At 44.1% G+C, this 12,168-nt stretch overlaps 2 protein-coding genes across 52 annotated transcripts in view; one reads left to right on the top strand and one right to left on the bottom strand.

The window, feature by feature from the left end:
* The window catches only part of PRR14L (proline rich 14 like), a 130,738-nt gene extending 126,763 nt beyond the window's left edge, over positions 1-3,975 (bottom strand). For both annotated transcript variants that reach the window (XM_035270264.3, XM_035270259.3), the window contains exon 1: positions 3,824-3,975. The gene's annotated coding sequence lies outside the window, so the exon portion shown is untranslated. The remainder of the gene's footprint in view (positions 1-3,823) is intronic.
* Positions 1-12,168, top strand: part of DEPDC5 (DEP domain containing 5, GATOR1 subcomplex subunit) — a 156,779-nt gene that overhangs the window by 58,268 nt on the left and 86,343 nt on the right. For 36 of the 50 annotated variants that reach the window (XR_013522751.1, XR_013522745.1, XR_013522746.1 and 33 more), the window contains 4 exons: positions 673-893; positions 4,622-4,825; positions 7,095-7,230; positions 8,245-8,342. Coding sequence is in view for 39 of the 50 variants with exons in the window: in XM_078339077.1 (XP_078195203.1) it covers positions 673-893; positions 4,622-4,825; positions 7,095-7,230; positions 8,245-8,342 (659 nt within the window). In the remaining 11 variants the exon portion in view is untranslated. The remainder of the gene's footprint in view (positions 1-672; positions 894-4,621; positions 4,826-7,094; positions 7,231-8,244; positions 8,343-12,168) is intronic. The other 14 variants (XR_013522758.1, XR_013522757.1, XM_035270373.3 and 11 more) reach the window with 1 other exon arrangement.

Here is a 12,168-nt window from a genome sequence, read left to right on the forward strand (position 1 = left end):
ACTGGTAACAAAATTAATACCAATCCCTAAATGTCCTCTAATAGCCAGTCCATGTTCAGTTTTCTGAATTGTCTCAGAAGTGTGCTTTTGCAGTTAGTTAGTTTGGCATGGGACTGAAACAAGATCTACTTTATGCATTTTGTTATATCTTTTTGTGTGTGTGTTACAGTAGAATGTTTTACTTTGTTCATTTGGCTGATTTGTGCATTGTAATGTTTAAGTTTTCCTTTATCCTGCAGATTTCTTGTAAATTGGCAATTATCTTTGGAAGCTTGATTAGATTTAGATTCAAGTTTGAGGGTGAGAAGATTTCTCAGGCACCGTGTACTTTATCTCACATCACATCATTCCTCTCTGGTCATTCTGTTTTTAGTGATGTGAGATTAATCAGTGGGAACAGGTGGGGTCAGCCTGGAGCCGTCATTTCTTTACAGCTATTATTCTAGGACTTTGGCTGCTTGAGGATTGTCTGTCATTTTCCACCTCTCTTACACAACATCTCAAGCTGTTTAGGGTGAAGTACCACATACAGGTTTCCCACACATAGATCACACTGGGGATTTTTGTTCCTGGGTTCCCAAGTGGCTTGGGCTGGTGATAGTTTTGGAGTTTTACCCTGAGATAGAACAGCATCCCTCACTTGATGGTAACTTTTTGTTTCTTGCCTGGCAGGTCTGTGCGAGAGCGAGAGAGTCACAGTCGAAAGAGTGCCAGCTCCTGTGATGTTTCATCCAGCCCTTCCCTACCAAGCCGCACACTGCCCACTGAGGAAGTGAGGAGCCAGGCTTCTGACGACAGCTCCTTGGGCAAGAGTGCCAACATCCTGATGATCCCACACCCCCACCTGCACCAGTATGAAGTCAGCAGCTCCTTGGGCTACACCAGCACTCGAGGTCAGAGTGCTGAAGCACAGACAGAGCTGGGGACTTCTTCCTTAATATAGTGGGTGACTGGAGGTGGGAGGATTCGTCAGAGGTGGGGTGTAAATCCCACATCTTAATTATTTCTATGCCAGTGCAGTAGGTACAAATCACTTTAGTTGTTAGCTGTGTATATATTATACATTTTTTGGTGATAGAGTACCCAGGCTGGAGTGCAGTGGTGTATTCACAGTTCACTGCAGTGTGGCCTCAAACTCCTGGACTCGATTGATCCTTCCACCTCAGCCTCCCAAGTAGCTGGAACTGTAGGCGTGCTACTATACCCAGCTGCTTATTATATTTTTTTATAGACATGGAGTCTCACCATGCCCAAGCTGGTCTTTAACTCCTGGGCTCAAGTGATCCACCTATCAGCCTCCTAAAGTACTGAGATTACAGACATGAACTAATGTTATTGCACCCTGCCTATATTATACTATTTTTGTGTTTACCCTTTCTTCATATATCATTGGAACTATATACCTTTCCATATGTTAATGGAAATCTTTTCTTAGGCCTAGGGTCAAAAGGGTTTATTTCTTTATCATTTCCATTTGTGCCATACCTAAAACAACCTCTGTCATAGGTTCCATGTTAGTTTCTCACTTACCAGCCAGGTGCAGTGGCTCACACCTGTAATCACAGCATTTTGAGAAGCCGAGGTGGGTGGATCACTTGAGACCAGAAGTCTGAGACTAGCCTGGCCAATATGATGAAACCCTTTCTCTGTTCAAAATACAAAAATATAGCCAGGCGTGGTGGGAGGTGCCTGTAATCCCAGCTACTCAGGAGGCTGAGGCATGAGAATCACTTGAACCTGGTTGGCATAGGTTTTTTTTTTTTTAACTTTTATTTGCCTTTACTTTGTGCTGAATTTATTCCCATGCCATCAGTTTTTGTTTCTTCAGTTTCTTTCCTTTTTCCTTTTTTTTTTTTTTCTGAGACAGAGTCTTGCTCTGTTGCCCAGGATAGGGTACAGTGACATGATCTCAGCTCACTGCAACCTCCGCCTCCTGAGGGTTCAAGTGATTTTAATGCCTCAGCCTCCCAGGAAGCTAGGATTACAGGCACATGCCACCACACTGGCTGGCGCGATCTCAGCTCACTGCAGCCGCCACTTCCCAGGTTCAAATGATTCTCTTGCCTCAGCCTCTTGAGTAGCTGGGACTGCAGGTGCACACCACCATGCCCAGTTAATTTTTGAATTTTTAGTAGAGACGGGGTTTCACCATTTTGGCCAGGATGATCTGCCTGCCTTGGCCTCCCAAAGTGCTGGGATTATAGGCATGAGCCACTGTACCCAGCCTAATATTTGTATTTTTAGTAAAGGCGGGGTTTTGCCATGTTGGCCAGGCCGGTCTCTATTTCCTGTCCTCAAATGGTCCACCTGCCTCGGCCTCCCAAAATGCTGGGATTACAGGCGTGAGCCACCGTGCCCAGCCTTGGGATATCTTTTTCTTTGTGTGCAATGTCCTTTTCTGGTTTAGTAATATTTTGTTCCTTTGCCATGAGGATCATCTTGGTGTGGCAGGGGGAGCTCATGTATGGGTTAATCTGATGAGCTCTGTACATCAGGCAGCACATCTTGGGTCCTGCGCATTGACCAGAGCATCTGCACCTAAACCCATAATTTTGGCATAACTATGCATTTTTAAGCATGCATAGCAAAAATTCAGTACTCTTTTTGGGCCACTGACCCTCTCTGCAGCCATACTGTTTGGCCTCGGAATACCTCGTATCTCCATCATTGTAATCTGGAAATGGTACACATTGTTTCCGTAAAGTGACATCTTTCATATACTTGGTGGCTTTTTGTATATGCATACCCTTGATGGCCTGAGCAGTTTCATGGGTGGTTTCTTTTGTTTGTTTGTTCGTTTAAGTCAGGGATTCACTCTGTTGCCCAGGCTAGAGTGCAGTGGTGCAGTCTTGGCTCACTGCAGCCTCAACCTTCTGGGCTCAAGTGATTTTCCCACTTTGGCCTCCCAAGTAGCTGGAACTACAGATATGTACCAACACACTTGGCTAGATTTTTAATTTTTTTTTTTTTTTTTTTTTTGAGACGGGAGTTTCGCTCTTGTTACCCAGGCTGGAGTGCAATGGCGCAATCTCGGCTCACCGCAACCTCTGCCTCCTGGGTTCAGGCAATTCTCCTGCCTCAGCCTCCTGAGTAGCTGGGGTTACAGGCATGCGCCACCATGACCAGCTAATTTTTTTTGTATTTTTAGTAGAGACGGGGTTTCACCATGTTGACCAGGCTGGTCTCCATCTCTTGACCTCATGATCCACCTGCCTCGGCCTCCCAAAGTGCTGGGATTACAGGCATGAGCCACTGCGCCTGGCCAATTTTTAATTTTTTGTAGGGACAGTCTCAATCTGTTGTCCAGGCTAGTCTTGAACTCCTGGGCTCAAATGATCCTTCCACCTTGCTCTCCCAAAGTATTGGGATTATAGGAACAAGCTACTGCACCTGACCTGTACTCATCTTTTTTTTTTTTTAATTGGGTTTTCCTCTTTTATTTCCTTAATAACTAACTGGATTATATTCTTTTTATTTTGTAAGTTAGAGTGTCAATTTATTAATTTACAATGAATAGTAAAACTTTCATGGAAATCTGAACATTTTCTTCTTGCCTGCAAAGCATCTTGAGGAATGAAATGCAGTATTACAATGTATGAGGTTCTGTGCTAGGCATTGGTTAGATAATGTCCTTGGAGTTTGCATCTGCTGGACCCACTTTTTCATCTGGGTGGATGCTTAATGAACATGGAATACACACAAGAAGAGCTGGTTGTAGATTTCAGCCCTTTGATCCACTCAGACATGCTGTCTCTGTCTCCCACAATAGGACCTGTCTGTCATTGTATTAGACAGGTGGAGTCTAAATATACCATCTCCTTACCTGGCCAAGGCTGGAAGCATTCATTTCTTCATTGTTTTTTGCTCAGTAATTTTTTTTTTTTTTTTAGCATAATAACATTTGATTGCTTATTCGTGTTCCAGTCCACTAAGTCAGTGGAGGGGCTTCTGATCCACTCAGTCATTCAGGAACTCAGGTTCCTTCCATCCTGAGATGCCATGCTTATCAACATTGGTCTCCTAGGTTACCACAAAGGGGAAAAGAATGCAGATCATTCGTGGAGATAATTGTGGTCCAGGCCTGGAATTGAAGCATACCACTTCTATCTGTGCTCTGTTGGCTGGAACTAAGTCATTTGGCTTTGCTGCAAAGGGGCTGGGAACTTTTGTCTAATAAGAAAAATGGTTTTATAGTGAACACATTGACTAGTTCTGTCAGGATCTGCCCTTCTAGTCACCACATAGCTATTTTTATTGTTCTTCTCTCTTAGAGAATATACTCATTCCTTTCCCAAGGTAGATAACTGAAGTCCCATCATTCAGTCATTTCTTCTAGCTCAAAGTTCAGGATCTCCAGGCAATGTCCTTCCCATCAGATTTCGTTGTGACTTCATTGTGCCAGTAATTTAGAACCAAAACTCCCTTCTCCCAAGTATTTCAAAGCAAACAAATACAAACATTTCATTTTTTTATAATTTGACAATTTTACTCATTTCTCTCACTCCCTGACATTTATGATGCCCACGATTCTTGTCGGCCTTAGCTTTTCAGTCTGCCTAGTTCTGGTTTCACTACATCTCTGTGCTTTTTCTTTGTGACTCAACTTCATGATAACTGGCAGATATCCTGGAGAACATGATGGAGCCACCACAGCGAGACTCCAGTGCACCAGGGAGGTTTCACGTTGGCAGCGCAGAATCCATGCTGCATGTACGACCTGGTGGATACACGCCTCAGAGAGCACTGATTAACCCCTTCGCCCCCTCTCGGATGCCCATGAAGCTCACGTCCAACAGAAGGCGGTGGATGCACACATTTCCTGTGGGTAAGTCAGTTGCTTAAAAGAGAGCCTTGAACTAGGAGCTCTTAGCCCTGGTCCTCAGTGTCAGTCACCCATGTGTCCTTGGTCAGGTGCCTCTGTTGCTCCACCAGTAAGATGGAATAACCATGCCCACTTTGGCTGTCCCAGGGGTTCTTTTAAAGATCCTTGTAGATGCACTTGGGAATAGGCTTTGTAGTGAATTAGCTGTATAAACCTGAGGGCTTGTTTGTTTCTTTTCTTTTCTTTTTTTTTGAGACAGGGTCTCACTCTAGTTGCCCAAGCTGGAGTGCAGTGATGTAATTTGAGTTCACTGCAGCCTCAACATTCACAGCTCAGGTGATTCTCCCACCTCAGCCTCCCAAGTATTTGGGACTATCGGCACGTGCCACCACACCCAGTTAGTTGTTTGTATTTTTAGTAGAGACCAGGTTTCACCATGTTGCCCAGGCTGGTCTTGAACTCCTAGACACAAGCAATCTGCCTGCCTTAACCTCCCAAAGTGCTGGGATTATAGATGTAAGCCACCGCTTCCAGCCCTTTGCTTCTATTTGAGAGGAAGTATGCATTGCCACTTGCTTTCTTTCCTAAGTTGGATGTCCGTCATTCTTGTTCATTCCTTTTTCTCTTCGCCCTCCTGAATATTGATATCCTATCTTGGTTACAGGGAGTTATATTGTTTTGCTTTCTCTTAGGTGTCTCTGACAATGGAAAAATATCTCCCCCCCCAAAAAAAAATTCACTTTTTTCCTAGTCCGTTCTTTTTTATCTGTATTCTGTCCTCAAGAAGATGACAGTAAGCTTTTCTCAAGCTGTGGCTAAAATTAAACTTTAGCTTAATGGGCTCTTATTTAGCTGGAAAGGAACAAATGCATTAAATTCCAGTTTGGTTTTTTTTGTTGTTGTTGTTTGTTTTTTTTTCCCCTCTGCCACCCAGGCACTCTGTTACCCAGGCTGGAGTACAGTGGTGCAATCTCAGCTCACTGCAGCCTCTGCCTCCCCGGTTCAAGTGATTCTCCTGCCTCAACCTCCGGAGTAGCTGGGATTACAGGCATGCACCCCCATGCCTGGCTAATTTTTGTATTTTTTAGTACAGATGGGGTTTCATCATGTTGGTCAGGCTGGTCTTGAACTCCTGATCTCAAGCAATCCACCTGCCTCCCAATGTCCTGGGATTAGAGGTGTGAGCCACCGTGCCTGGCCAAATTTTTATTTTTATTTTTTATGGAAACCATCCTGCTGAATACCTGGAAGTGCCTATTTTCTTTTGCACTTGCCTTCAATATTTGAAAGTTAAGTAAGTGAGAAATAGATATGAGTCATTTGGCTGTAATTGAGGGTCATGCCTAACCCTCTTTCTGCACCCTTATCTCTGCTATAATCAGTCACACTACTTGTTCCTTTCTGTGTCCTTTCCCCTCCATTATTCTCTCCACTGGTTCCCTTCTAGGTCACTTAGAACTTTTGGTGTTTCTTCAGTGACCTTCAGCTCTTCGTGCTTCTGTGCTTCTCCTAATCCCATTCTTCATGCACACTTTATTGGAACCATATTCTGCAAACAATTTGCTTTGCCTCTTCCTCCTGTTTACCTGACTTTCCAATAGCCAAGGCCCTCCTTCGTCAGTCTCCTCTAACTTCCTCTTTCCTATCCTCAGAGGCTCTCTTCCTTCTTAGCTAATTTTGTGGTCTGCACATTTTGCCTCTATTAGGTTTGGGATTTCACAGATATCATTTCACTTACCCAGATGCCTGCTTCCTTCAACTGCTTTTAACTTTGTTGAACACTTATCTGTACAACTTCTCTTTTTCCAGGAAGCCTCATTTTGTAAACTTGACTAATTCTGATTTACCTCCTATTCTGTCTTTTTTGCACTTAAGCATCTTCTGCTTCTTAGAGTCACAGTTGTTATTCTCCTAGTTATTAACAGAATCATTTGGTGTTTCCCTTCAGTTTCCCTCTTGAATTTGTGTTAACTCTCCTGGCAAGGGTCTGTGCCTCCTATACTTGTATATTTCACTGTGGTGACTCAATTGACACACATGAGACAGAATTAGGATGATAAACATGAGGTTCCTTAGTAGGATGGGTCCTGCTTGGAAGAGCAGGTGTCCTCTGTGAGCCAGAGGGTCCCTTGTATAATGTTCCTCTATGGTGGGTTCTTTCAATCTCACCAACATCTGTATCCCAGTAGTTAGAAAGAATGAAGAGTATAGTTAAGTGCACAGCACTAGCTATCAGGTGGGAATGATGCTCAGTGGTTCTTTATCTGGGTAGGACCATCCGGAGAAGCCATCCAGATCCACCACCAGACCCGACAGAATATGGCCGAGCTGCAGGGCAGCGGGCAGAGGGACCCAACTCACTCCTCTGCAGAGCTGCTGGAGTTAGCATATCACGAAGCTGCTGGAAGGTGAGGATGTGCACAGGGCTCTGGAAGGTAACCTGACAACACTCTCCAGCACCCAGGACAATGTGCAGAACAGACTATTGACAAAGCATTGTTTAGAAGACTTGAAAAGACAGAATGAGATCAGGGCCTTCCTTCATTGGCCAGTGACATTCCCTTCACTGGGTGAAGGGCAAAGCAAACAGCCTGAGATTTTTGCCTGAGATGTTACCTAGGCCCTGTTTTAGGTTTATCTTGAATCCAAAACACACTTTTTAAACCTCAAACATGGGTTTTTCTAAACCTCAGTCCAAAATGAATCCGAGAGAGGAAATTCTTTGGATTTGGAATGCTGAGACAGGAGATTCATACTGTGTGTTTTGGGCAACCTCTCTGTGACTTTTGTCATTTTGATCATTCAGAAATAAATTCCACTGTTGAGTTTAGAAGAAGTTAATGCTAAGAGCAATGGAAATGAAGGCTTAAGTTTATGGAAACATTTTGAACCAAAGCTCTGAATGTGTTATAAGGCATCTAATGAGAGTCGGTGTAGGAGGAAAGTCACTTAAGCCTGGATAGGCATGAGCCTGGATTACATCTGGACTCACTATTCCTGTGGCTTTAGGAAACACTTTGCAAAGTGCAGTCTTTGGCCCCTCTTTCAGTCACCTTGACACTCTCTGGGATAGATAAGGTATATGGGAGGGCGTGACCTTAACCAGATGAACTCTGGTCCATATATTCCAGCACCTCACACCTGTCCTTGGGGAGGCATAGGGCAGACAGGGCAGATGGTCTAGCTTGGTGCTGGGAAAGCAGCCAGGGTGCCACAGCCACAAGAAGCCAGCACTGACATACAAACCAAGCACTGTGGCCTGGTGACTTAAGATAAGGATTCCAGTGGCTACCAGCTTGAGTGGCTGAATATTCAGGCCTGATTTTGATGAACTCATCCCCCACCCCCCGGGATATAGGGTGAGCAGGAAAAAGAGGTGATGATCCACATTAAGCCAGGTGGCTGGCCTCTGTTCTCTGCAGGCACAGCAATTCCTGCCAGCCTGGTGACGGCATGCCTTTCTTGAACTTCAGTGGAACAGAAGAGCTTTCTGTCAGCCTGCTTAGCAACAGTGGTGCAGGTAACCAATCCAAGAGGTAATAGAGTTGGGATCTTTAGATCAGGCTCACATCTAGAAATGACACAAGGGCCAGAAAAGCAGGGCCATGTCTATTTTGGGATCATTTCAGCCACACTTTTGGGTGACCTATTTAGAAGCAGTGCTGTATAATGCATGGAATTATAAATGGGCTGCACGTTACATTTTTAGCTCAGAACATGTTGGTCAGGCCACATTTATCATCATTCTGTCACAGTCATGATTGAGGGCTACTTAGGAGCATGGTGTTGAGGGCAACACCACAGACAGGGCTGGAGTGGTCTGTGCTCTACAGGGGCTTTTGGTTGTCAGGGGCAATGGGGAACAAACCCACCTCCATAACAGGAGAGACCCAGAGGGGAACAATATGGGTCCAGTTTCAAGATCAGAAAAGAGAAGGGTGGCAAAGTTGCTTAGAGAAGTGAGCCTGCACCAGGGCTGGGTACAGTGGCTCATGTCTATAATCGTAGCACTTTGGGAGCCTGAGGTGGGTGGATCACTTGAGGTCAGGGTTGGAGACCAGCCTAGCCAACGTGGTAAAACCCCATCTCTACTAAAAATATAAAAAATTAGCTGGACGTGGTGGCGCACACCTGTAGTCCCAGCTACTGAGGAGACTGAAGCAGGAGAATCTAATCAATCTGAAAGGCATAGGTTTCGGGGAGCTGAGAATGTGCCATTATACTCCAGCCTGGGCTATACAGTGAGACTCCATCTCAAAAAAAAAAAAAAAAAGAGAGAAGTGAGCATGCACCAAAGACTTGAAGGGTAGAATTTGATTAGGTAGACAGATGGTAAAGTTTCAAGGGGGGTGGGGGAAGCAATATGAACTTGATTTGGTATCATACTTTGGTTTTATGCTTTTTGGAAATACTGTTATATCTGTTGTTTTATCTGATTGCCCCAGTGGGTGATAAAAATATATTTATTAAATATATATATATATTTTTATATATATATATTTTTATAAAGACGGGGTTTCACCATGTGGTCAGGCTGGTCTTGAACTCCTGATCTCAGGTGATCCTCCCTCCTTGGCCTCCAAAGTGCTTGGATTACAGGCGTGAGCCACCATGCCCGGCCTATTAAATATATTTTATACATGGGCAATTTAATGTTCAGAAAGGTAGAGATATTAAACTAACCTTTCAACCAATAGCCAGATATACTGACAGAGGCTGCTTTCCTCTTTTGATGACATTGTTTAGAGTACCTCTAAGAGATAGGGTAACATCAGTTTGGATCAGTAGGGGCAACATTTATGGAGTCTTAGAGGACATAGAAAATGGGTGTGAAAAACATTAAAACTTAAAAAAAAATTGGGCTACTATGTTATACCTTAGTGTTCTGAAAGCTAATTTGAGTTTCTAAAACCTCGTTTAATAAAGGTGTCATTGCTGGATGCAGTGACTCACGCCGGTAATCTCAGCACTTTGGGAGGCTGAGGTGAGTGGATCACCTGAGGTCAGGAGTTCGAGACCAGCCTGGTCAACATGGTGAAACCCTGTCTCTACTAAAATACAAAACTTAGCTGGGTGTGATGGCACATGCCTGTAATCTCGGCTACTCGGGAGGCTGAGGCAGGAGAATTGCTTAAACCTCAGAGGTGTAGGTTGCAGTGAGCCGAGATTGCACCACTGCACTCCAGCCTGGGCGACAGAGTGAGACTTGGCCTCAAAAAGAAAAAAAAAGAAAGGTGTCATGAAAATGAAGTTAAATAAAGTTGGTTAATGATATTTTCCTTCATTCATTGGTAAGTTCATTCAATAGTATTCCTAGAGGCCTATGTCTAAAGGCTAGGAAACTGGGTTGGCAGTAAGAGAATCCCTAAATGATTATCATTTTATTATATTTATTATTATTATTATTTTTGAGATGGAGTCTCATTCTGTTGCCAGGCTGGAGTGCAGTGACGTGATCTCGGCTCACTGCAGCCTCCACCTCCTGGGTTCAAGTGATTCTTCTGCCTCAGCCTCCTGAGTAGCTGGGACTACAGGAATGCACCACCATGCCCAGCTCATTTTGTATTTTTTAGTAGAAATGGGGTTTCACCATAGTGGACAGGTAGGTCTCAAACTCCTGACCTTGTGATCCGCCCACCTTGGCCTCCTGAAGTGCTGGGATTACAACATGGGCCAACTTGCCCAGCCCATTTTATTTATTCATTCATTCACTTATTTTATTTTTTGGTCAGCCTACTCACCAGCATTAATTTATTTTAGATGAGAAAACATATTGAATAAAAATGTAGGGATAGGAAGACACTATGTCCCTGTACTCAGGGTGCTGAAAATGTTACCTCTGGCTACCAGGTTATTTGAAAGTACCTTTAGGAAGTTAGAGAGGCAGTGTTTCTATTGCTTTGCTCTTCCAAGGAGCCATTTTTAGGAACCCAGAGTTTGAACTTCCCAGGCAGTTTAGGGTAGAGTTGCACTGAGGAGGGCTACTCTGGGACTTATTGGAGTACACTTGAACTAGTTTCACTGGTTAACTGAAGCAGGGGGAATTACAGGTTCCAATGGTAGTGGCACCAGAATGTACCCAGGTAGTCTTGAAAGTTGTTTTAGGCCTGGGATAGCTCAGGTAGACCAGTTGATTCCCCAAAAAATGTGTTTTAGAATTTTAAAATCATTTTGGGGAAAAAAAGTTGCAAAGAATCTTTATTTGGGGGTGGTTGTGGAAGATTTTAATATGACATCATTGTGGAGTCCTCTGAGGTAAGGTTCCCTGGTGCATTCACATTGGAAAACTGTTTGCTGCAATCTGAAACTCTGGCTCAGCCTTCTTTTGGCTTCTGAGCTGTAGGTGTGTCCACCTGATGGACCTCTCTGCTCAGATGGCCCCCAAGTACCTCATCCTTAATGCATTGACAGCCAAACTCATGTCTCCCTATTTCCCAGCCCACACTTCCTCTTCCACTTCTTCTTCTGCCTGGCTTCTCACCTCGATTCTCATTGAATTGTTCAGACTCCTGCCATTTGTGGCCAGGATTATTGCAGTAACCTTCAAAATGATCTTCCTGCCCTGTACTCATCCCTTCTGATTCATAGTCCATATGTCACTGATGTTTCCAGATGCAGATGTGATCAACTGGTCCTTCCTACACGTAAACCCTTCTGTGGCTTTTCGCAGCTATAGTGCTCATCATCACCCGGTTCCTGCCTGCGCCTGTGTCTTCACCTGCCTCTTCTTCGACATGGTACTACATGTGGAAAGAGTACAGGCTCCAGGAACTTAGGACATGAGACCTGACTCTACCCCTAATGAGCTCTGAAGCCCTTAGGCTAGTTACCACAGTAATTTCTGGGTATCTCAGTGTCTTTATTACAAGGATATTGACTTTTTTTTTAAAAAAAGGAGACTCTCTCCCTCCATCACCCAGCCTGGAGTGCAGTGGTGTAGTCTCAGCTCACTGCAACTTCTGCCTCCTGGGTACAAGCAATTCCTCTGCCTCACCCTCCCAGGTAGCTGGGATTACAGGTGTGTACTACCATGCCCAACTAATTTTTGTATTTTTATTAGAGATGGGGCCTTGCCATATTGGCCAGCTGGTCTCAAACTATTGGCCTCATGTGATCTGCCCATCTCAGCCTCCCAAAGTGCTAGGATTACAGGTATGAGCTACCGCGCCTGGCCGGAGATTGACTATTCATTGTGATAATTCATATAAATTCTTAGGACAGTGCTGGATATCCTTGGTGAACACTCAACAAATAGGAGCTATTGTAATTACAAAAACATATTTTGTATTCCAGGCATTTCTTGTGGCTCCTCAAAAGAACGATGTTCTCATGTTTCTTTGCATAGA

This window comes from Callithrix jacchus, chromosome 1, assembly GCF_049354715.1.
Source record: "Callithrix jacchus isolate 240 chromosome 1, calJac240_pri, whole genome shotgun sequence".
Taxonomy (NCBI): domain Eukaryota; kingdom Metazoa; phylum Chordata; class Mammalia; order Primates; family Cebidae; genus Callithrix; species Callithrix jacchus.